General features: G+C 45.5%; 1 protein-coding gene across 1 annotated transcript in view; it reads left to right on the plus strand.

Moving 5' to 3' along the window:
* Window positions 1-11055, plus strand: part of LOC306945663 (sodium- and chloride-dependent betaine transporter-like) — a gene marked incomplete at both ends in the record, with an annotated part of 36313 nt that extends 25258 nt beyond the window's left edge. Inside the window, 5 exons of the mRNA XM_079534432.1 lie at window positions 121-258; window positions 1245-1347; window positions 7336-7436; window positions 8531-8701; window positions 10912-11055. Of these exons, the coding sequence (XP_079390558.1) occupies window positions 121-258; window positions 1245-1347; window positions 7336-7436; window positions 8531-8701; window positions 10912-11055 (657 nt within the window). The remainder of the gene's footprint in view (window positions 1-120; window positions 259-1244; window positions 1348-7335; window positions 7437-8530; window positions 8702-10911) is intronic.
* Between the last annotated feature and the right edge of the window lie 13116 nt (window positions 11056-24171).

Here is a 24171-nt window from a genome sequence, read left to right on the forward strand (position 1 = left end):
CTCCTTCACGCTGGCCTAGCTGTCTTGGGAGAAGTCTCCAAGCCTTGAGGAGAAAAGGACAGTGAGCATTTTCTTGGGGAAGGGGAGACATTAGGCTTTGTAACCTATATTCTCCTACAGTTTGTCTGTGTGGAAAGCATGGTGACAGCTCTCATTGACATGTTCCCGGGAGTGTTTCGAAAGAAGGGACGTCGGGAGCTGCTGATCCTGGCCATTGCAGTGATGTGCTACCTGCTGGGCTTACTGCTGGTCACTGAGGTAAGAGAGGTGGAGCTGGGCTACAACCAGACACCAGAAATCCTGCATGACTGCTCTGGAGGAGCACTTAGAGGCAACAGGCTTGTCTTTGATGCTTTTGTTTATCCTTTATTTTCAATGCACTAGCAGCTGTCTCTCAGCCACTGTTGCTGATGGTGTGATGCTCCTGCACCTGTTATGGAGCCACAGAGACAGCCCTGCAGCTCGATAAGGCTGCCTTATGCAAATATCACCTTGCTCAAGCAAGCTGAGCTGCATATTCAGAAGCTGTTCTGAGGGCAGTGATCACTTGCTGGTTGTTTTGCATGAGAAGCAGGGTGGCAGGAGGGCAGGATTGGGCTAATGGTGCAGCATCATCTTGCCTCAGCCAAGGGAGAGCCTGTTGTCTCTGGACCAGAAGCAGCAGAGTTGTGTTGATGCAATGCCATGCATGTGATCAAGAGAGCTTCAACTGTGAGAAACTGAACTCAGGGATTCCATGGTATGCCCCTCGTGTGGAGGCATCTACACCCATTGTTGCAGTACACCACCTTATATATGTTGGGATAAAGGGATTCCACTACTCTGTCAGTTGATAGAGTCCTTCAGCACCCTTGGAAAGCATCTGCTTGACTTCTGTTGGCATGGCTTTCTCTTTGGAAAACACACATGGAAATATGAGGCGACTGAATTCTAGAGCTAGCTGATGGCAAGTAGACAGGGCTCAACCCAAGAGATAGGGGCAGCAGGAAGTGATGTGCCTGCCATCATGGGGTATGGACCTTGAGAAATATGTAAACATGGATGCAGGCAAAATAAGGTATCATCTGAATATCCTGGCAATCAGGATCCCCATTTCTTAGATGCAGAGATTTTCACTGTCATAGTGCTTTGAAGTAATGCTGGAAACTTGCTAGGTGATTAACAAACAAAACCAAACCAATAATAAAGTGCTCCTGTGGACATGGAAACCTGCTATGACTCCCTTTTCTCTACCTCTGTTACAGGGTGGGATGTACATCTTCCAGCTCTTTGATTACTATGCTGCTAGTGGCACGTGCCTGCTATTCCTAGCCATTTTTGAAGTCATCTGTGTAGGATGGGTTTACGGTAAGTAGAGGACAAAAACCTGTGCTGCTGCTTCTCAAGGCTGGGGCTGGGAAAATGGAGGTGGATGGAGAAGATTCACCACTCCCTTAGGAAGCAAGGAAATGCTGTAATTACTCTCTTTCTTGTCTGGTTTCCAGTGTGTTTCCTCACAACATTTTTTAACTGCTCTACATTTAGAGTAGAAATGACTTTTCCATCTCTGAAGCTTCCTTATCTTGTGTTACCTTGCTGCTCTTTCCATTCATCCTATGGGTTAGAAAACCAGCTACGGAAGAGTGACTGCTGTTCGTCAGACTCTGTTTCAGTCTGTACCCTGTACCTCTGGTTTAATCCTGCCAGTTTGTTTCACACAAAATGCTGGAATACAGACTTGCTGCGTGCCACTTCTGTGATGATGCATATTTATATTTTTCACGGGCTGTGATGGCAGTCCCAAAAGAAATGAATGGGACCGCCTTGGCACTCAGTGAGTAACCAAACCATGCAGGAGCAGAATTAGGCTAAGCTCAGTGAACTACCAGAAGGAAACCAGTCACTTGTTGGTGTGCAGTAAGCAGAAAATCCTGTGGTATCCAGGAAGGTCTCTGCCCTGCTAGCAGTGCATGAGCCCAACAGGCTGCAGTCCCCCTCACTGAAGTATATACTGAGGCTGGTGGTTTAGGAGGGGTTAGTTTTGTGTGTTATGGAGCAGAGGCTTCCTGTCCTTGGCATAATAGAATCATAGAATCATTAAGGTTGGAAAAGACCTCCAAGGTCATCTAGTCCAACCATCAGCCTATCATCACCATGCTCTCTAACCCACCTTCCTCAGTGCCATATCCACATGCTTCTTGATATGGCAGTCGAGCATCTTCAAGGATAGCATAAAGTCATATAGATGAGACCAAACTGACAGCATCCTTAAAAACAGCAACTGCTGGCTCCTTGCTGCATCAGGTATTGTGCCCTGATCAACCTAAGGAAAACACTGCAGGCATGAGCATCATTCATATCTTTTTTTTTTTTTTTGATAGCTAACATTGGTTGTTTAGGGAGGAGTACAGGGGGAGTATAGTAAGTTGGCAATGATATTTCCTGGGAATATTCTTCCAACTTCTAAAAACTTGTAAGTCAAGGATTTCCAGAGCTGAAAGTAAAATCTTCCTATTTATCTTCTGTATTTTTTTGTAGTTGGCTCATGTAAGCGTTTATCATCCAAAAAAACCCTACAGCAAGTAGTTCCACAGCTCGGTCTGTTGTGGTATGAGGTATCACAATCTTTTGCTTGTTTTGAACCTGCCACCTGCCAGTTCCTTTTTCTGCCCCACAGATCTTACTTCAGAAGAGATAGGAGAACAGTCACTCCACATTGGCTTTCTTTGGTATGTGTGGTTTTATGGAGTTTGCCATGGCTGTAGTGCACTTGCTGATAAAGATGTTCTCATGTCATATTCTCCAAACACTCAAACAAATCGAACCAATTTCTGGTCTGGAAAGACTTCTCTCTCACTGAAATAGGAGCAGGTTCTGCTGCTTCTGTTTAACCTTCCAGAGATGCAAGAAAAGTGTGTCTGTAGGAGAGATTTATTCTAGAGAGATATCCTGGGAGGGAAACTCAACTGAGAGCTTGCAGTGCCAGACCTTGGCCAGATTTGAATTTAATCAACTTCAGTAAGTTCCCTGTGAGATTTCTAAGGAGAAGGAGATTTCCATCCATGCATAACAGGGCTTCGCTATCACCACCCTAAGCTACATTAAATTTACATTACAGTTTGCCCATTCTTCCCTCCTTCTGCCCTGCTCCTCGTGGCAAGTAGCCATTCCATGGGTCTGATTCTGGGCTGAAATGCAGACGGTAGGCTGAAACAGGCCATCTTAGCGGAAAAGATGTGCCTAGTGCCAACTACTGTTTTTTTCCCAGCCTCAGAATTGGCAGGACCAAGCCTCTTGCTTACACTGTGAAGAATTACAACGTTTTCGCTAACACAAATACACGCTCTGAGTTTCCCCTCTCCCAGCACATACGCCAGCCGCCCACCACTTGGCAGACTCCCTCTGCTGACAGGCAGATGCTCTTGCTCAGATCTAAGGCTTTCCTCACGTACCGCTCTCTGCCTGCACAAGGACCTCACAGCATCCCACCTACCAATGCTGTTTGCTGCAGGGAGGGACAGAAGTGATTTGGTTTCTTCCCCCACCTGTGTCCCTTCCATTTTTGGCGACACAGCCCTCGTATAAGTGGGTACTCTTCTTGTGCACTCGGGTTGCAGCATGATGCCACAGAAACATGGTATGGGAGTGATGTTTTCGTTTTTCAGGCAGTCACAGCATGCATATTATGATAAGCTGTTGCAGGAGAAAGAACGTGCCTCCATCGCTGCATGAGAGCTGGGGCTGAAGCCCTTGGAACTGTTTACAAAGCTAAAGCAAACTGATGCCAGCAGGCACCTGTGGGTGGCTGCAGGGTGAATCTGTGTTGAGCTGGTATAAATCTTCCTCTCTTGCTCACATGCAGTGTGTCTACCAGCAGCAGCAGCGGGTTCCTCCTGGCTGGATCCTGCCCATCAGGCTGCCCTAGCTGAGTTTGCTTTATCCTCTTGGATGCCCCTGCTACAGGCAACCTCACATTGTTATTTATGGATTGCAAAGGCTCTTTAAAAGCAGCTGGTACCCAAATGGCACACAGTTCCTACAGTGCCCCAGCAAATGTCCTGCCAGCATTTTCATGGTTTTGGCACAGGCGTGGGCACTGCAGGTTTGGGACAGCAAGAGAGCAGACACAAGCTCAGAGCTGTGGCGTGGCACCAAGGTCATCATGTACTGACTTCCTGTGGATGAAATTCAGTACAGATGAATGCAAATGAATGCAGCTTGGGAGAAAAGATTTAAAAGAGAGAGTTTTGTCATAGGCTCTACACTAACAGTTCAAACAGGATGTACTGTATTGTGATTTAAATCGGCAGACAACCCAGCATCATTCAGCTGTTTGATCACCCTCTCCCTTCTCTTGGGGGATATGGGACAGAAATGGAAAAATATAGAACTTGTAGGTTGAGATAAAGGCAGTTTAATCAGACAGAAAAATAGGAGAAAATTAATAACAATAATAATATACAAAAAAAGTGATGCACAGTTCAATTCTCACCACCAACTGACTGATGTGCAACCCATTCCCTGAGCAGCAGCTGTCCTCCCAGCCAACTCTTCTCCATTTTGTTGTTCAACATGACACCACATGGTGCAGCGGTGGCCAGTCTGCATCAGCTGTCCTGGTTCTGCACCCTCCCATCTGCTTCTCCCCCCTCACTGGCAGGGCAGCACCAGAAGAACACATGTCCTGGGCTCTGTGCAGCACTTCACAGTGACAATCAGAACATCAGCACGTTACCATTATTCTCGTCCAGAATCCAAAACACAGCACTATACCTACCACTAGGAAGAAAATTATCTCAGCTGAAACCAGGACATATTGAGAAATATTTCCTGGACTATGTACTTCATCTGTGAAACACACTGTTTCTGGGTGGGGAAGAAAAGAAAAATCTTTGTTCCTTTCATTACTTGCAGTTGTTATAAGCTACTTCTAATATTCTGAGAAGGAATGGGGACTGCACAAATCCTCTAGCTTCTAAGTTGCACAAAAAGCCAACGCTGAGTGACTGAACTGATGATTTCTTTAGCTTGATTACTTTTCCATATCCCGTGAAAAGCAGAACACGTAAAAGCTCCCATTAATGTACTTTCTGAGGCTGTTCGTGTCAGTGTCCATCGTGTTTCACCACAACACCCTACTGTTTGCCACAGTGGTCCTGGAAACACAGGACCTGATGGGAATACTACAGAGAACAGGGATGGGAACAGGTGGACCCACGCTGTAACTAACTGTAAGGTTTGTGTTGTTTCCTTCCTGGAGAATAGACGTGCGCTGTGTCTTTCTTTTGGCCTGGCATCTTTGTGTTTCTTTACTCACTACGTCCCTCACTAGATCTTAGATCCAAAATTTGCAGTGAAATTGACTTCAGCCATCAGTGTGAATTAATTTATCCATCGTATATCTGACATCATGGTGTGTTTCTGTGGAAACACTGTACGGTGTAAGAGACTGCGCTATGCCGCAGCCATATCATTTATCTCACTCCTTTTTTTCCTACCTCATGGAAGATTTTGGCTTTGTGGCAGAACATATTTTTATATTATCTCCCCTTCATCCCCAACATATTTTCAGAAACATTATCTGAAGCCTCATGGGATTTGTAGCTTGGAAGTTTTAGGGTTCTGTTTTCTGATGTAGGCTGGGCTCCTACACAAGGCTGCATGTCCCTTGATATGCACAGCTTGTTTTTGCTGGAAGCTACTTGTTAACTTGCCAACTCAAGATGGGAACCATGAGGTATTCAAAGAACGTGCTCCTCCCCATCCCTCTTTCCTAAATGCTTCAAAAGCTGGTTTTAAGGGAGCTTTCCTGCAAATATTAGTTATGGGATACAGAAAATAACACAAAGAATTACAGAAAAGAAAAACATGCTTAGTGTGCTTTTGTAGAATTCACACAAAGGAAAAAGATCTTGGGACTTGGTTCTAAGACAGAAAAACATAACACAACAAAGCACATTAAATACTAAGCACATGGTAGTGTGGCAAGTCCTCTAGGATAAATTTTTGCCCACCCTTCTGGTATGAAGATGCGAGGAGGCAAGGTCTCAGCTCATTTGGAGATAGGAACTCTGGCAATGAGTTCACAATTGGATGAACAACCCTAAAAGAAGAAGCAATTCTTTATCAGCTAAGCATTATGATAAAACTTCAATAAGGCAAATACAGTAACCATTTCTATGGGCAAGTTACCTCCAGCTTTTTGTTTAATATTGCCCTATTTTACCTGAGAAAGTCTGATTTAGTATCTCTAGTAGTTAGGAAGATCTTAGTGCATTCTTACGGGTGCATTCTTATGAGGATCTATGATCTATGAGGATCTTATTCCTTGAAGACATCCTAGAGCTAGAAGGTCTGCTGATTTCCACTTGCATTATGCTGTCTTCTCTATATATCACTGCATGCATTTCAAGTTTATGCTTTGGTTTGAGAAGAGTCAGTGGATAGGGTCTGATCCGTGGAATGATTTTTAGATGCTCTTTAGAGGTATATCCCACTCTGTTGAATCATGGGGTTCAGGTGGGTGCAGGCTAATATGGACTACGTAAGAGAAGCTGACTTATTTTTAAACCCTGACATTAACTTGAACCCTCTGAATATTTCTTGAACACAGGGTCAGATCTTTCCATGGTGTTGTGATGTGTGTACAGAAGATAGACTTTAATTTAATGGGCCAGTCATGCAACTTAGGGGAACAGTGAGAGAAGGAAGAGATCAGGCATCCACAGATTAACTTATATTGAACAGAACAGCAATACTTGCAGATGGAAGACTTGTTTTCTAGCAGAGTTTGGATTTCCGGGTCTTTTGGTCTTATGCCAAAAAAATAAATATTCTGTGGAAAGCAGGCTCTGCATGACAGGTGAAACACCCAGTTCAGTGTGGATTCTTGACATAAACTCTTTGGTGCGTTGAGCTGGTAACAAAGAGAGGGTTTTATTTGGTGTTCCCTGCTCTCTTTGTTTCTTGCATCACTCTGGGCTCACACATTCCCATGTGCTCCATCTGCAAGAACTTTCCCTTGTTGACCTGTAAATCAAATACCCCTCAAGCTAGGGTCTGCATTCTCTAACTTACAGATGCTGCTCTCTGAGGGACAGGTTATTTATTTTATGTCAAGCTTTCTGGAAAGTTATGGCTGAAATTAAAAGCCTCCATCTGTATTTAGCCACAGGTGAGCATTCTGGATACCAGGAAGTCTGTCACATGCTCTTATTAGGGTAGCCATGTTTTTTGCCAGGAGGAAACACTGAGGATAAAGAAATATGGGATCTGATATGAGTTGTGATTGAAGGAAACGGCAATGATCTTACGTCCTCACTTCTGACTTTGTCTCTGTGCTGGCTGGTGGCCAAGGTGCCAACCGCTTCTACGACAACATTGAAGACATGATTGGTTATCGGCCATGGCCTTTGATCAAGATATGCTGGCTGGTGTTCACCCCAGGTCTGTGCTTGGTAAGTGCGTGCAGTTATGACAACATAACAGATTGTTCTGGGTCCCCACATTCTTCGTAGGAAAGGCTGATTTGTCTTCAAGGTGCTACTGTCATTTTATCAAGCTCCTTGTGGAGAACTACAAGTTTATCCATAGCTGAGGTGTCAACTTTTTTCCTTTGTAAAGCCTCATCTTTTGCCTGGAAAATTAATTTAGCCTGAAAAGCCATTGTTTACAGGCCTTGTTTACTGACAAGGCAAAGGAAAATGTATCCTAAAAGTCTGAAGAGCTTTGGTCAAATTATTTTTGAATAGAAGACTGGTGAGTGTTACACTGTTGTGAAAAACTTGCTTCAGTCCATGTTCCTGCAACCTCCCATTTTCTGTTCATAAATATCTTTCTATGGCCATTTGCTTTCTGTGTTATTAAATCTCTTTGAAAACTTTTCAGACAACTGTATTAAAAAACAAAACAAAACAACAAAAAATCTTCAAAGATAAGTTCCTGCCTCTTTCAAGTTCATGTCCAGTTTTACTTCGCTGACATTTACAAGTTTTCTGTGCCAAATTCTGATTCCACGTCTGATCTTGTGGATTGTTTTCTTTGTCATCAGTGGGAACAGAGACAGGATATAGCTACAGTTTACGCAAGAATTCTGTTCCTCTGTCCTTGGAGTCCACTAGGAATTGAATATTGGGGGAATTTTCAAACTAAATCTGATTCAGCCCAAATTATTTGAGTGTTCTGTGGCTAGAGACTCCTAAGATGGATGAATCTGTGCCTGGTACTTCTGAAATGCTTCTGAAAAGGACAGCAACAGTTTCTAACCTCAACATGACTAAATTTCAGTCTCTGTGTTCCCAGACCCTCAAATCTGCTGCCAATTTTGCTTAGGTTGAACCCCCATGGAGCCTGCAGAGAAGCCTGGACTTAGCTGAGAAAACTGTGCATGCAGTCAGCATACATCAGGCTCTGGCTTGTTGCAGTGAGCAATGGCCATGCTAGCTCATGCACAACAGCACACTCTGCCACCTAGCTGGCATGTGCAGGGCTGGACTGCCTGACTTCCTCTACTCCCTATGCCCTGGCTATGTTTGTGTTCTGTGTTCCCCAGGCTGTCTTCTTGTTCTCCCTAATTAAGTACACACCCTTGAAGTACAACAATTCTTACGTGTACCCACCCTGGGGCTACGTGCTGGGCTGGCTGATGGCACTCTCCTCCATGGTCTGCATTCCTCTCTACATCATCTTCATCCTCCTGAGGACCAAGGGATCCCTGAAACAGGTACTGAGATCGTGGTCACTGGGTGAATTGCTGCTGCCTCCCTATGACAGCTCATGGGAAGGGCCCCGGGGAGGATACACATTGCGCATTTTTCCTCTGAGAAGGCAAGGAGAAGTGTGAGTGCCTTTTCCCCAGAATGCCTGACAACTATTATTGACAACATGTAGGGCTTGGAGGGAGCACAGCTTTCAGTTTGATCATCAGTTCTCCAGGGTTTTCCCTGGATGACAGAGGGCCTCCCAGTGTGTGCTATCTGAGGCCACATGCTGGCTGGTTTTAACATGCTGATGATGTTAGTAAAGATGGCATAACACCATCTTTTACTTCTCTTCCTTTACTGACTCGTGCCAGTGCAAATCAAGTACAAAAACAAGATTTGATTGCTATTGGTGGCCATGAAGAGGTGATGAGGTCGGGAGGCAGCTGCCTGGTATATCTCTTGATAAAATGGCTTAGTGGAAGATAAATTGTAATTTCTCTTCGCCACTGAACACAGATTTAAGGAAAGGCACCTCAACCTTTCAATCTTTTAACTTCCCTAGTTATTTCAATTTGGAAATGTATCCCTCCCAATGCAAGACAATATAAGTCAATCTTGTGGCAAGTTGTCGTGATATGGTTTGCTCCAAGTTCAGATCTGGAATCCTAACTCTCCTAGCCCTATCTTGCGCTTCAGACCACTTGGCAGCCCTGCACCTTTCCTATCCCACAGCCAGTTTGAAGATGGTCTTGATGGCTGACACTGCATCTGACTCCTGATAGCTCAGAGGCTTCATATGCCTTTATGAGGACTCAGGGCTTTCTGTGAAGCGATTGCCTAAATGTCCTGCTTGCTGAACAGGCAAGATGCCTCACTTGTTGCCAAGTTCTTTGAGTCCTCGGACTAGAATGCTGCTGTAAGTGGTGCTAATGCTTATTTTACAGCACATCCAAGAAATTGCTTCAGCCAGTTTCAGACTGTAGCATTTTCTATTTGCCCTGGTTTAGGTTATATTATCTGTAATTTTCAAGAACCTCTCAGTTATATTATTATGAAGAAATCTCCAAATGGATGCTTGTGGCATGCAGGAAGGAGCCAGCTGCCAAGCCTGGGCTGATTCAGGGGAGAATCAAAGCCAACCTCATGAAATCTCCTGGAATATTTGCTTCTGTTTTGTAAACAAGTTTTCTCAAAATATACCTGTTCCATTTTTCCAGTCACGCCCCATAATTGTAATGAATTAGTTTCATGACACAGCTGCTTCCAGGTACAGTGCCTTTTAACTGAATATTGCAAGCCATTCACTGAAAGTGAGCTTTTAATTGGCAATTATGATCAGTTGCTGCAACAAACTGATTCCTCTTGCTCCACTTGACTGATCAAGAAACACAAATGTTGTTGCTTAATGTGTCTGATTAAGACAGCTCAAGTCCCAAGCATTGAAAACCTGCAGTGAGTTGCTCACAGAGAAGCTTCAGGCCAAGGCTGGTTTCACAAATCACGGGGCAAATGCTTTTGAATAAATGAGTGAAATCCTGCATCCTGGCAGGAATTTCACAGTGAGCAGAAGCACTAAAATTAATCAAACGAGTCATGGATGAGTTGTCTGTTCTGCTGTGGTATGCTGTGTAAGGGAGGAGCGTGCCGTGGCCCGAACAGCCCATGAAAGAACAACAGCTGTGACTGAACTGGGATGGCACAGAAGAGGGCAGATGTGGCAGGAACCCCCTGATCCTGTGTCACTCATGTGAGGGACTGAGAATGTCGACGAGGGAGGTGTCATCTGCCTCCTACCAGGACAGAAGGTGCCCAGTACCTGACAGTCACGACATACAGAAGGCTGCACAGCCCCCATCAGACTTTTCAGGAAGCATGGCTACTTGGCATAAGGAAAAGAGTAATTGGACTTTACCCTGTTTTTTCTGTGGCCACACAAAGTGCCTATGGGGTGAATCTGTGGCATCTTTCCACCCAGAAATATATCTGTGGGGAGCCGTGTATGTCAGGTTGTCAGTCCACAGCAGAAATCTGAGCCTAGGGATGCAGTAACTGTGAGCAGCTGAAGTGAGCCTGCCCTGCTTCACCCCCTTCCACAGCCATCCAGCAAGAGGGGAGCATGAAGCTGTAAGCATCAGCTCTACAGATGCCTTTGCCCCCAGCAATGGTTGTAGATCACTATTGGGTGCCGGTTTGTTTATCAGCTTAATTAACAAAGACTTCCTCTCCACAGCGGCTCGCACAGCTGATTTCCCCAGCAGAGGATCTGCCACAGCCCAAGAAGCACATAGTGGCTCTGTCTGAACAGAAGCTCAAGGAGCAGTCCCTTCCTGTCCAGGAGATGCTCAGCATCACAGAGAGGGAAACTCATTTCTAAGGCACTGAAGATATCACTTTCGTACTCTGAGTTGATTTGCTCTCTCCTTCCTGAAGTGGTTTCTTTTCCTGGACTCTTCCCTTCTCTCCTTCACATGAGACACCCCTGACTCCTGCCGGCTGTCAGAGGGGTCCTCAGAACTGACACTGATGGAGAGGGAAAGAAATGCAAAAAATGAAGTACAATAACAAAAAAAGAGCTGAACCTCCCCCTCCCCCCCCCCACCTCACACACACTCACATAAAAAAAAACATCAGTTGTGCTGGGAGGAGGAAAGGAAACCACAGAGTTAAGAGAGAGCAGAGAATAAAGGTGTGCAGTAGAAAAGTTAGGGATGCAAAAACACAAATTTGGGGTGTTAGCACAGGAAATAAGCAAGTTGGTTCAGAAGTAAATAAGAAGCATGAGGATGACAAAGGGAAATGTATTGCTACATCACCTCTATCCAAAGGAGAGGGTGCGAATAAGGTATCACTGGCTGCAGTGTTAGTGGTGATGGCTTCAGAACAGGAAGAGTGACAGAGCACTGGGTGCAAACACAGTTATTGATGCTGGATCTCACAGCAGGCTCTGGTAGAAAGGGGGTGAGGGCTAACTATCCCAGAGGTGTGCTCCCAGTCAGACACAAACTGGCCAGTGAACATATATCCAAGAGTGAAACAGCTGAATCTTTGGTGATTCTCTCAGAGAAGTCATGGAGTGAAGGCGAAGACCCAGAGCAGGTTGGTTAAAATGAGCTGCAGCACAGCAAAGAGAAATGGAACCCTGGAGACTGCACGCCCACAAATTTAACTGCACTGCTGGGGCATTTTATGGAGGAATTAATGAAGGAGTTGATGGGTCTGTTTCTGTGCTGCAGAGTAGCTTTGGGGCAAGAGTGGGAGAAGGATTGTGCTGCCTCTGCTCTGCCACCAGTAACTGCTCATGGGACATGGCAGGCACAATCAGGCACAATAATCATAAGCTCAGAAGTGATAAAGGGATAATTAATAGCTAAGATGACTTCATTGGCAGCAGACTGTGTCAAATTAAATATTCCCTGTGCCAGGGTGGTCGTGACTGCAGTGCAATGGCTGGGAGGGATGTCATGGGGATGTGACGTTTGGAGCCACACAGCTCTGTCTTGCAGAGGCTGTTATGTCACGTGTGGCCCGAGCACTCAGTGACAAAGCCTACCTGAATGCCTATTGAGATTTCACAAAAGCCAGCATCAATATCTCCCCAGACCATTTACCACGGTCCAGGGAACGCACACTGGCTTTGGGTCTGCCTTGCAATAGTGCCATATCGCAGCATGCAGGAGACTTACCATTAAAGAGAATCGCAGGTGCCACAGGCTCCTTTCCCTTGTTCCTCCTTCCAAGTAATTGCTCATCCCCGTGCTGTGTGGAGATAAACTGCCAGAGCTGAAAGAAAGTGGGGAAATCAGGTCTCATCTGTGCAGTGCAGTACCTTTTCCAATTGCTATGGGAACCTTATCTTTTGCAGTCTTATGTGAGTTTAACTGGTGAATTAGCATAGGGGAATTTTTTCCCCATTTAATTGCCTTTCCTCTAACATCTAAAAATTGTTGGTGAAATGAATGCTGAAAGTCAAACATCAGAATTTGTACCTCTCTGGGATATTTTCATTTAATTGGAGATGATTTGCTGTAGAAGGTAGAGACAGCTGGCAAGCCTTGTTATTCTTCACTATGAAGGAGTGCAGCACCACAGAAGGCATCATTTATTTTATTTTATTTATTAAGGAGCTAAACGTTGTGTTGCTGCAATGGTCTTTAGAAGAGCTTAAAATCCAGACTCTTGCAGCCCTGCCACACAGTAAACATTTTGGTATTTTTCCCTTCCTGACTAGCAGTACTGCTCACAATTTGTTGGGGTGAGCCATCCTCTACAGCAGGTCCTTATCCATGCTAGAACAACAGCTCCTGATGGGCAGCACTGCAAGGCCAAGGCATGTGACAATGCAGTGGTGGCACAGCCTGGTCATCTGGTAAAGCCACCAGCCCCAGGTGTCCATGAGTGCTTGCTTTCCATCAGCCCCAAAGGAGAGCTGTACACAGGCAGACTGTTTTGGTGGCAGCCACCATCAGAATGGTGGCATTGGTTTTGAGGAGGGAATTTCCTTTCTCCAGTCAACACAAGTTCAGTAGCAGGACTGTGTCATGGCATCCAGATTCAGTTCACAAGGGTTTCTTGTGTGAACCTTGGTAGGATGTTCAACCCCTTGGCTCCTTTTGCTGTGTCTCTAAGGTGTAAGACAGCGTCTTGCTGCCAGGGAAGTGGTGGAGGTGTGGCCACTCCTTTTTCTGAGGTAGTCTGAAGGCACTGCAGTAATCCTAGATAGAAACAAATCACCTTGCACTTTTGAACACAGGTGTGGAGCTGTGTTACTGCAAATAAACACGATATGAACTGGTTTATCTGTTGCTTATGTATAATCTGATAGCAGTGTCCCAGACCTGTCAGGAAGCAGCATATTTTAACAGTCGGAGGAGGAATTGCTGTCATCACTGAAAGAAATTACAGATTTTCCAGGATCAGGAAGCTCATCCAGACACTCTGGATGGGACTGAGAGAATTGCAGGAAGCTTAAAGGAAAAATCCTTGTCATCTTGTGACCCAAGCTGGGGTAGAAAGGGAAAATACCACCAATGATTATTTGCTGCTATAATCCCCCCTGCATGCAGACATAGTTAGAGATCAACTAATGAATGATGTGTGATCACACAAACATCTCAGGCATTGCTGCACACACACTAAGCATCTGAGAAGTCTTTATCAGCCTCTAGAAGATGCCCACACTGTGGTCAGAGTTGGGTGTCTGTCTGAAGAAAAGCCACCATGGTGCATATGTACCATCAGAAGGGGTAGGATGGAAAGAAGGATTTTATTTTCATGTAGTTGTTGATAAGACATCAAAACATAATGTATTTGAAGCTGAAATCCAAGGGAAGTTACCAAATGGTAATTCTCAGCTGCTCCTCCCAGTCAGAGGAAGAATACTGTACAGAAGTGAAGAAAGACATCTATAAAGCACCAATTGCCAGTTTTTTTTACCTTTCTGGGGGGGGCAGTTGTTTTACTTTTCATTAAAAGTTCATTCCCCCTGCCAACCCTCTCCAGCAAGGAAAACCAGGAAAAACATTTTTTTTTAAATAAAAGAAGACAAAATGTCTTAAATTTTCTTCTTCCTTTTGTCTTTTTTTGTTTCTTTCTTTCTCCTCTTTTTTTTTCTCCTGTTCTCCTTCCTCCCTCCCTCCCACCCTTTCCAGCCTTTCTTTTCTTCAACAACGGCAGATGGAAAAAAAAAAAAAAAGGGACATGGCAGGTGAAAATTTTTGCTGGAGAAAACAAACAAAAAAGGTGAAATAAAGGGTAATTGAGTTTTTAAGTGTTATTTGCTGGGCACTGTCATCTAGCCCCAAGAGCCAGAAAGGTTGCGTCCACTCTTGTATTCTCCAAGCAAGCCCCTTCCCAAGTCCATCTGGCAAGTGTTTTTCCTCAAAGAGAAATTGTGTTGTTCTTGAACCTCTTTCCTTAGATCCTCATGCAACCAAAGGTGGTTCCTGGTTTGGCAGGACTGCAGTCTCCAGCTCCTGGGAGAGGAAGGAGAAGCCATGGTGCCTCTCACAAGGCCTAGGACTGCAGCCAGCAGGAGCCAGACGGGAACTCCTTATGTCCTGGCCCCGGAAGGCTACAAGCCAGGCTCTCTAGGGCTTCTGAGAGAAACTCTCACATTCTTACCTTTGTCTAGCATGAAGTAAAATGCGTACTTTCTCATTTTCAGGATCTCTTCAACTTTCTTACAGGCTTCTTTCTCACCACTATGCCACCAGGCAAGGGAAGGAGTTGTCCTGCTCTGCTCTGTGCTGTGCAGCCTCACCTCCCACACTGGGTACAGTTTGGAGTGCCACAGTACAAAAAGGACATAAAGCACTCGTGTGTTAAGGAAAGGTTCTTCACCAGAGGGCAGTGTGCATGGAACAGCCTCCCTAGGACAGTGGGTGCAGCACTGAGCTGCTGGAGTAACAGGAGCTGGATTCAATGATCCTTGTGGTTCCCTTCCAACTCAGCCTATTCTATAATTCTGGAGAAGCTTGGATCTAAGGCCTCTCCCTGCCCTTGGTAACCTTTGTAGCCCCCAGGCAAAGGACAGTGATCTGTAGCTCCTGATGAGATGAAGATGCAGCTGTTGCTCCCTGCACCCCTCAAGAGAAGCTGTGCCCACCATAGACCTAGTGCAGTGATTAGTTTCATTAGCTACCAAGGACTTGGAGCTGCATCTCACTCCTTAGCAAAGTTGTTGATTTTGTCTTGATCCTATGAATGTATTGCACTTTGCTAAGGGCCAGGAGAGGTCAGAGGACTGTAAAACCATTGAACTATACAATGACTTTGGTGAAGGGAACTTGAAAGATCATCTTGTTCCAACCCTCTGCTGTGGGCAGGGTCGCCAACCACTAAATCAGTTGGATCAGGTGCTCAGTGCCCCATCCAACCAGGCCTTGACTGCCTCCACAGAATCACAGAATCACAGAATCACAAGGTTGGAAACGACCTGCAAGATCATCCAGTCCAACCACCCTCCCATTCCTATCAGTGCCACAAGCTACTAAACCATCTCTCGTAGCTCCTCATCCAGGCACCTCTTGAACACTACCAGGGACGGTGACTCCACCACCTCCCTGGGCAGGCCATTCCAGTGCCTGACCACCCTTTGAGAGGAGAAGTTTCTCCTAATATCCAACCTAAACCTCCTCTGGTATAACTTCTTGCCATTTCCTCGGGTCCTACTATTTGCCTGGGAGAAGAGGCCAGACCCTTTTGCACCACAACCTCCCTTCAGGAAGTTGTAGAGTGCAATGAGGTCTCCCCTGAGCCTCCTCTTCTCCAGACTGAACAATCCCAGCTCCCTCAGCCGTTCCTCGTAAGACTTGTGCTCCAGACCCCTCACCAGTTTCGTTGCCCTTCTCTGGACACGTTCCAGGGCCTCAATGTCTTTCTTGTAGTGAGGGGCCCAAAACTGAACACAGTACTTGAGGTGCGGCCTCACCAGTGCTGAGTACAGGGGGATGATCACCTCCCTACTCCTGCTGGCCACACTATTTCTAATGCAGGCCAGGATGCCGTTGGCCCTCTTGGCCACCTGGGCACACTGTCGGCTCATGTTCAGCTGAGCATCAACCAACACCCCCAGGTCCCTTTCCTCTTCACAATCATCCAACCACTCATCCCCAAGCCTGTAACGCTGCCTGGGGTTGTTGTGGCCGAAGTGCAGAACCCGACACCTGGCCTTGTTAAACCTCCCGTTCATCTCAGCCCAGCGATCCAGCTTATCTAGATCCCTCTGCAGGGCCTCCCTGCCCTCAGGCAGATCGACACAACTTCCCATCCCTCCAGGGATGGGGCATCCACAACCTCTGTGGGCAGCCTGTGCCCTATGACCGCTATGAGTAAAAATCTTCCTAAAATTTAGCCTAAATCATAGAATCATAGAATCACAAGGTTGGAAATGACCTACAAGAACATCTAGTCCAACCATCTCCTCATCACCATTGCTACCACAAGCTACTAAACCATATCATGCAGCACGTGATATGTCCTTCTTTTATCCCTTCTTTTAGTTTAAAGCCTTGTCTCTTGTCCTATCACCATCAGGTCCCCCTCCTGCTTGTAATCTCCCTCGAAATACTGGAAGGCCACAATGAGGTCTACCCAGAGCCTTCTTTTCTCCAAGCTAAACAAGCCCAATTCCCTCAGGCTTTCTTTGCAGGAGAGGTGCTCCAGCTCTCTGAGCATCTTCATGGCTCTCCTCTGAACCCACTCTAGCAGCTCCACATCCTTTCTGAGGTACTGGAGACTCCTGGCTTGGACACAGTATTCCAGTTGGGCCCTCACGAGAGCAGAATAGGGGGGACAATCCCTTCCCTCACCCTGCTGGCTACTCCTCTTTTGTTGCAGCCCAGGATATAGTTGGCCTGGACTACAAGCACCTACTGCTGGCTCATGTCCAGCTTCTTGTCCATCAAGATCCCCAAGTCCTTTTCAGCAGGGCTGCTCACAGTAAGTTCTTCTCCCAGTCTGTACTCATGTCTGGGATTGTCTTGACCCCAGTGCAACACCTTGTTTTTGACCTTGTTAAACCTCATCAGATTCTCATGTGCCCACTTTCCAAGTGTGTTCAGATCCCTTTGGATGGTGTCCTTCCCTTCTATTGTGTCAACTACACCACTTAGCCTGGTGTCATCAGCAAACTTGCTGAGGGTACACTCAATTCCACTGTCTATGTTCTTGATTAAGATGTTGAAGAGCACCAGTCCCAAGACAGAATGCTGGGGAACATGACCAGACTACTTGTTCACAGAGCTGTTGACAACAACCCTCTGGCTATGACCATCTAACCAATTCTTTATCCACAAAATAGTCCAATCTTCAAATCCTTACCGCTGCAACTTAGAGATAAGGATGTGGAGCATCAGATTAGCCTGTTGTTCTTTGGTTTATTAGGCTACATGCACTTACGAATAGTTTACCTCGTATTAATTAGCTAAAAGGGTTTGAACAGGATGAGGAGGGATTAATGTTAATCAAATGAGAAGATAATATAAGCTTTCAGAAAGTGAAGATTAAGACATGAGGCCTGAGGGACTGGGGAGATGTGTGCATGCTGCCATTCACTTCCCTCCACAGCACAATAAAAAAGACTTAATTACTGAACATCTTGGTGTGGACAAGGGAAAAGAAATATTTCTAACTGTGCTTGGTGGGAGGTGAATTTATTTTCTTCCTATTTGCTTTTAAACCCAGAATAAGCTCTGCCCTCTTGACTGCTCCTGGGACATCATCCTGGTCTGTTTTGCATGCCTGACCCACAACTGTCTCTGCACAGGAGGACACACATTTTTGGAGCTGTCTGTTCCGGTTTGTCAAGCCAGCACATAAAAATCTACATGGAAAGGGAAAGGATTCCCAGGGAGAAATGCTTTAAGTGTCTGTGCAAAGCCAACTGTGGACAACTCAGCTCGTCTTGCTTTTGGTGACTTGCCAAGATCACACTGTGAAATGCAGTCTCCTCATTTTTTCTTCTTTTTTGAAATAATTCTGTGGAGCAATTTCCATCCCAGCCTGGTTTATGGCCAGGGCAGGGAATGTCTCCTCATAGCAGTTTAGAATGGTTGTACTGGATAAGAGATAGACTCATTCTCATTCCTTATTTGCCAGTAGCCGGTAGACTTTCCTAACACATGCTTTGTCAAGTACGAGGCTGTTGTTGTACCATGATGTGGGTAATGATCTCTGGAAACAGAGGAGTAACAAAAGGCAGTCTTCTGCCTCTCTCAAGCTTGTATTTAACAGTAGATGAAACGAGGTTCTTTTCACATGGAGAAATAAACCCACTCTCCCAAACAAAAAGCAACCTGTCACTTTCCCACACCCTGAGAAGGGCCATAACAAGCTCATCCTATGCAAGCATCTCTCCACAAAGTTCTCTAGCTTTGAAGTAAGGATGCCCTGAGAGCTGGAGCTTGGTATTTCTCTACCACAATCTCTGGGACCAGAGGGATTTGTGCTGGGACATTACAAGCAATGTGCAGGCATGCTGACTAACAGCAGACAGTGTGTTAACCTCTCCACAATGGCAGAATGCAGCCTGGCAATGGGAACTGGCCCAGTGCTGAGGCCAATAACTTTGGGGAAAATGTACTCATATTGTCCTAGTTTTCTGTGTTATACTTTTGGATGAGGCACGAGTTCCCTAGATGGGCTGTAGGATGGTGGCTCCCATTGGCACTGGTGCAATGCAGATGTCACTCCTGTTATGGGGAACAGCAATAGAGTCCTCTCTCCCTCATCATACAGCCCTGCCCCATGGGCATCTGTCCTGCTGCCAGAACTGGGCTGGCTGCTCTCCTAGGACTCAGCTTTAAACCTGCTGCCAGCAATGGTGTAAGATACTAGATAAGTGGAACTGCAGCCCATTGACAGCCCTCAGTCATTGTGCCCCACGAACCTCCTCACCCAGGAGCCAAAGCACGACAGTGCATGTCTCCAGTTTCAGGCTTGTCTAGCTTTTGTCAGAGCCTCTGAGTGCAGAGTGCTTAAGCAATGCTTTGAGAAAATGTTGATAATGCAGTGACGAAATAGGACAATGCCAGGAATTTTATTTTTAATTTATTTCATTTGGTGAATTACCTGCTCCAGCCAAGTAGACACAGGTTTTAAAAGTTATTTACTGCCTGAAGTTTTACATGGTTTACATAACATAATTTCCTGTATGAACCAAAAGAGTCTCACCCCAGACTTTTCTCCAGGTTGGGATGGGGGGCATTTCCCTTGTAATTGGAGGTGGGAGAGCTCAGTCTCATTCCGCTGCTTCCCAGGTCTTTGTTCAGTAGGGGCAAGGCTTTATTTATAATGGCCAGGGGTTGCCTGCTCCAAACACCACTCCAGTTCCTCTTGTTCATCCCATTTTATTGACCCAAATAGAGCTGTCAGCAGCACCTTCGAGTTGTTCTGGCCAGAGTCCCTTGGCCAGGCTGACGTATGTACAACCCATCGAGCGACGGCAAAGCAATTTCCCACCATCCAATTCTATTGATAGCAGCAAGTCCCCCAGGGGATTAAATATATGATTACTGCAAACAAAAGATCGCTTTGTGTGTGTGCATCACAGCAGAAAGGCAGGAAGTGCTCTCCCTCACCCATGCCTGCACTGTTCTGTCCCTCCCGCTTACACGTATCAACATTGCCTTGCACATAGGTGCGTGCGTTGACCCTTCCCTTGCTGTGTACATGAGGTTACATCTGCAGAGCACTTCACAGAGGAGACTGGCCTTGGCTTTTCCCATGCTAGAGACTCTCTTGGTATTTTCTCTTCTCCTTATTCACTGACAGTTTGCTCCGATAACCAGTCCCGGAAGGGCTCACCCTATAAAGAAAAGCAGGAACTTCTCCCATAGACATTTCAACACATTTTTCTTAAAATACTGTGGCATTTTGATGACTAAACTTCTTTGTGGCCAAAGAATTTGTGACCAATTTGTGAGCCATGAATACAATGCTCCCCAAATATCCTGAATGCTCTTCCTCTTCTCCTTCACATATTACAGACCTGGATTCTCCATCTCCAGGGGAGATGTGTGCATGTCCCAACACTGGCTATGGTTTTTCATCTTCTCTCATCTCTCCTCCTCTTCTTCTTTCTGAGGATCCTCTGCTTATCACAACAGGGATACCTGTGGTTGGCATTGATTATCCTGCCTTTGTTGTCCTTTTTCCTTGGCTTGCATCTCATACCCAAATCTGCCCTCTTTCTTCTCTACACTGACCACAGCAGCTCAAGTATTCCATAACAAGCTTCTTTTCCCTGTCAGAGTGGGTTGCTGTACGGTTGTAATAGGAAGTGACAGAAACTCTACCAGTATAACTGCACTTCTGCTGATTTAAAACATCCACCTCAGAGCTTTTATCGGCATAAGCCTCTTAATAAAGAGGGGGGAAAAAAAACAACCATCCACACTCCTGGCAGAGCTATGCCAATGATGTAACTGGACCTAAGGGTGCATTTACTTTAATGTTAGGTGGCTTAACACAGTATGTGATTTCAGTTAAATCTTATAAAGCGTTGTGTGGACACTTCTATTTATGTCCTGTTCATGCTGATTTTAATTTATATTAAGTCCATCAGGATCATGTCTAAGCTAAGTTGAACACAGGTTACATTTCGCACTACTTTTGGATGGATTAGAAGGACTAGAGCTAAATCATTGCTGTCCCTTCTGGGAGCAATTTCACTGGTAGAAATATGTTTTTGTACTTTAACTACATTTAGCAAAACAGCCTACATATATAGGCATGCTTGCATCAACATGACTGTGTCCAACTATCACCTAAATGGTCTTTAAACTGTAATAAACCTGCTCGCAAAGTAGGCTACTCTTGCTTAATTTAGTCTAACTCCTTCTGCCCATGGATAGGTACTGTAGTGCTGACAGAAGTCCTTTTTCCCTGCAGAAATCCCATGGCTGGTGTTTGTTTTAGCTTTCTTCAGGTTCTTGGAGCCTGGTGCCCCTTGTCACTGCTTGCCAAGAAGAGCACAGCACAGATATATCAGAAACCTGAATCTCCCCAGGTATAAAATCTTCACCTGAACCCCAGGCACATTGGAGCTCTGCTCTGGGAACTCCTGCTTTTAGAACATCTCTGGGGAGAGCTGAAAACTCACAGCCAGGTGGCATACCCTTGGCACTGCTTAGAGATGAACCAGCAAACATCTCAGGATCTCATTAAACCTTTTGCTGCAGGTGGCCGCAAAGGGCCGTAGGAAAGGCAATGCAGATCCAGCTTCAGCCAGCAGCAAGTTAAACTTGTGTCACAGTGCGATGGTGTGGCTATCAGCACCATCAGGCTGAGCTGCCCTCCTGTACTGGCCATCCTCAATGTGTCACCACCAGCTTGGCTGTGTCAGGGAAGGAAACGTTATGGCAGTGCTGAGGTCTGAGCTTGGTGCTGTGCTTTAGCAGTTGACAAAGCCAAATGTGTCTGACCCCTGTGAAGCAATGTTTACCTTCTCTCAAGAACTTCCCTGTGTACAGATATTAATTCCTATCATGTGGAAAAATTGGTCACATACCTACGTATCCCACTGGAGGTGAAGACTATTCATCCAAAGGATGAGCAGGGAAAATGCCACTGTGACCTTTTCAAATAAATAGATTTTCTTTTAGTAACCTAATATCCCCTCCCTCCCATAACCTGCTAAACTGCTCTTCTTCATTTTGTGTTGGAGGCCACTTGGTCCTCCAGGTCTCACCTGAGATCTGAAAGCTCAGTGGCAACAAGTCGTTAGTGGAGGAAGTTTTTCTTCCTTGTTTTTCTAGACTACATGAATTAAGATGATATGGACAGGACAAATAAGTGAAAAAACACTGAGCTTAAAAGAACCTGGCTGTTTCACAGCTGCTAAGTCTTACTGACAAGATTTCCAGTTGACGTTATCTTGCTGGTTCCCTGCGTCCCCATAGCTTTCCAGGGGAAAAAAAATACATTGGTGAGTCCAGAACAAATATGCTCCAACCTAATATGTTTTCATTTTGCGGGTCACTTTTAATCTCCACTGGGTGTAAATTCCTCTTCTTTTGTTGTATTTATTTTCAGTTTTGTTCTTACTATATTTCTTCTATGCTTTTTTGTTGTTGTTGTTCCTCCACCATGTTCTTCTTTGTTTGTGCTGCAGGCAATGAAAATGATTTAAAAATGCCTGGTTTTGAAACAAACTATTTCCAGACAAAATTACTCCCAAGGCCTCCTAGCATCTGCAGAGACAAGTGGCATAAATGTACTTTTAAGATCAGTGGGTGAAAGCAGCTGCAAATAACAGCACTAACAGTGGGAAGTACTGGACATGTTTCTGTGGGAAGGACATTTCCAATAGGTCATATGTCCCAGGAGCATGGCCTGTGAGGAACTGTGGATGTATGTAGTAAGACCTTCCTCTGGGCCATAGGACTGATCAATCTCAGCTTGACAGGGAGATCACAGAGGGTGCCCAAGATCAGAGGGAACCCCAGTCCTCATAGCTTTCCTGGAGAGAAGAGGGCAGCAAGACTGGGAGGTCACACAGCCAAATGTGAACAGATGAGCTGATGAAGCAGCTCTAGACCCTACCAGGTGAGTTCTAATCTGTCCATCTGTGTTGAGAGTTCATATATACAATAGCACTTGTGAATGGAAGATGAGAAGACAGTGCAGGAATTTCTGAGCTTCATCCAGCCTGGTCTTAGATATTTTCCCTATCTGTACCCTGCTGACCACTGATTGAGCAAGGATGGCTTGGGTACCAGGTGTCAGAGTGACACTGAGCACAGCCTGCCACAGGGTGGGAAGAAGGAAGCCGACCAGCCTGGCCCCAGTGCTGGCTGTCAGTCACTGAAGATGTGGAGGCTGTGCTTTAAAGTGGGCTCCCAAATACAATGGCTGCCAGATCTGCCGTGATTGCTAGCCTTCCTTCCCTTGGAGCTGGTGGGCTGGGGGCCTTGGTCAGAGCCAGGCAGCCTAACAGATGGCAGCAGCTCTTTTCAGAGAGTACAGCTCTCTTCCTCTTTGCAAATTATCCTCGAGTGATTATACCTCTGCTTATTTTACAATGATTGTGCTAATGATTTTTGCAAACGAATTTTAAACTAAAAGATGGCTAGCCTGATTATTTGGCTGCTTTTCCTGCTGTCATCGCATCCAATATCTGTTATTCAGAAAACACTCTTTGCACTTGTGTTTACTCACCCAGATTATACAGTGGGGTTGGGCTCTTTTGCTGGATAATTCCCAAAGCCTCCAAAAGCTTTGGAGGTGGCAGCCCAAATGCTTCAAACACAAATACTCAAGCCAGCGAGTATTTGTCTGAGTACCTGCCAAGCTCTCATTTTCTGTGAACATGCTGGTGAATTAAAATCTAGTCTCATGAATGTTTATGGACAACAACCAAGAAAACAACTCCAAATCCCATCCTTCCAAACAAATTCTACTTCTCTTCTAAGGCACATTCCCAAATTCATTTGAGCTCACCTGCCCGTGACTAGTTCTAATCAAGTATAAAATATCCCTGGCCTCTTCTGTTGGTCCCACTTCCCTTTCTCCTGGAAAGAAAAGCTTTGCTTGTGTCAGGCTGAGAGAAACTCTTGCTCTCCTGTGCCTTTGATACTGACTGCTTGTTTCTGCCTCCAATTCACATGGCTAATGTTTTGCAGAAAACATGCGTTGCTTTCAAATGCATTTTTTTCTCCCTTCAGTGGAAATGGCTGCTTTGAGCAGTGGTGTATGAGGTGTGGAAATGGTTTCTTGTGTTTCCAGTGAAAGTGTTGCATGTCTTTGCCTACGGTACCTCATGTTTGCAATTGAGCTGCTCAGGTGGTTTTCAGTCAGGGCTGCATGGAAAACTGTGAAAACACATATTGAAGGCTGGTTCCCTGAGCTCTGCACCCACCCTGCAAGCAAGTTGCTATGAATTCTCTCTCTCTCTCTTTTTTTTTTTTTCTTTTTTTTTAAAGGAGGTGTCACATCAATAATGGGGCTTGGGGAGAGGTTGATGACCAAGAGGGAATGGCAATGGGCAGGC

This window comes from Tetrao urogallus (genome assembly GCF_951394365.1).
Source record: "Tetrao urogallus genome assembly, chromosome: 1".
NCBI classification, from domain to species: Eukaryota; Metazoa; Chordata; class Aves; order Galliformes; family Phasianidae; genus Tetrao; species Tetrao urogallus.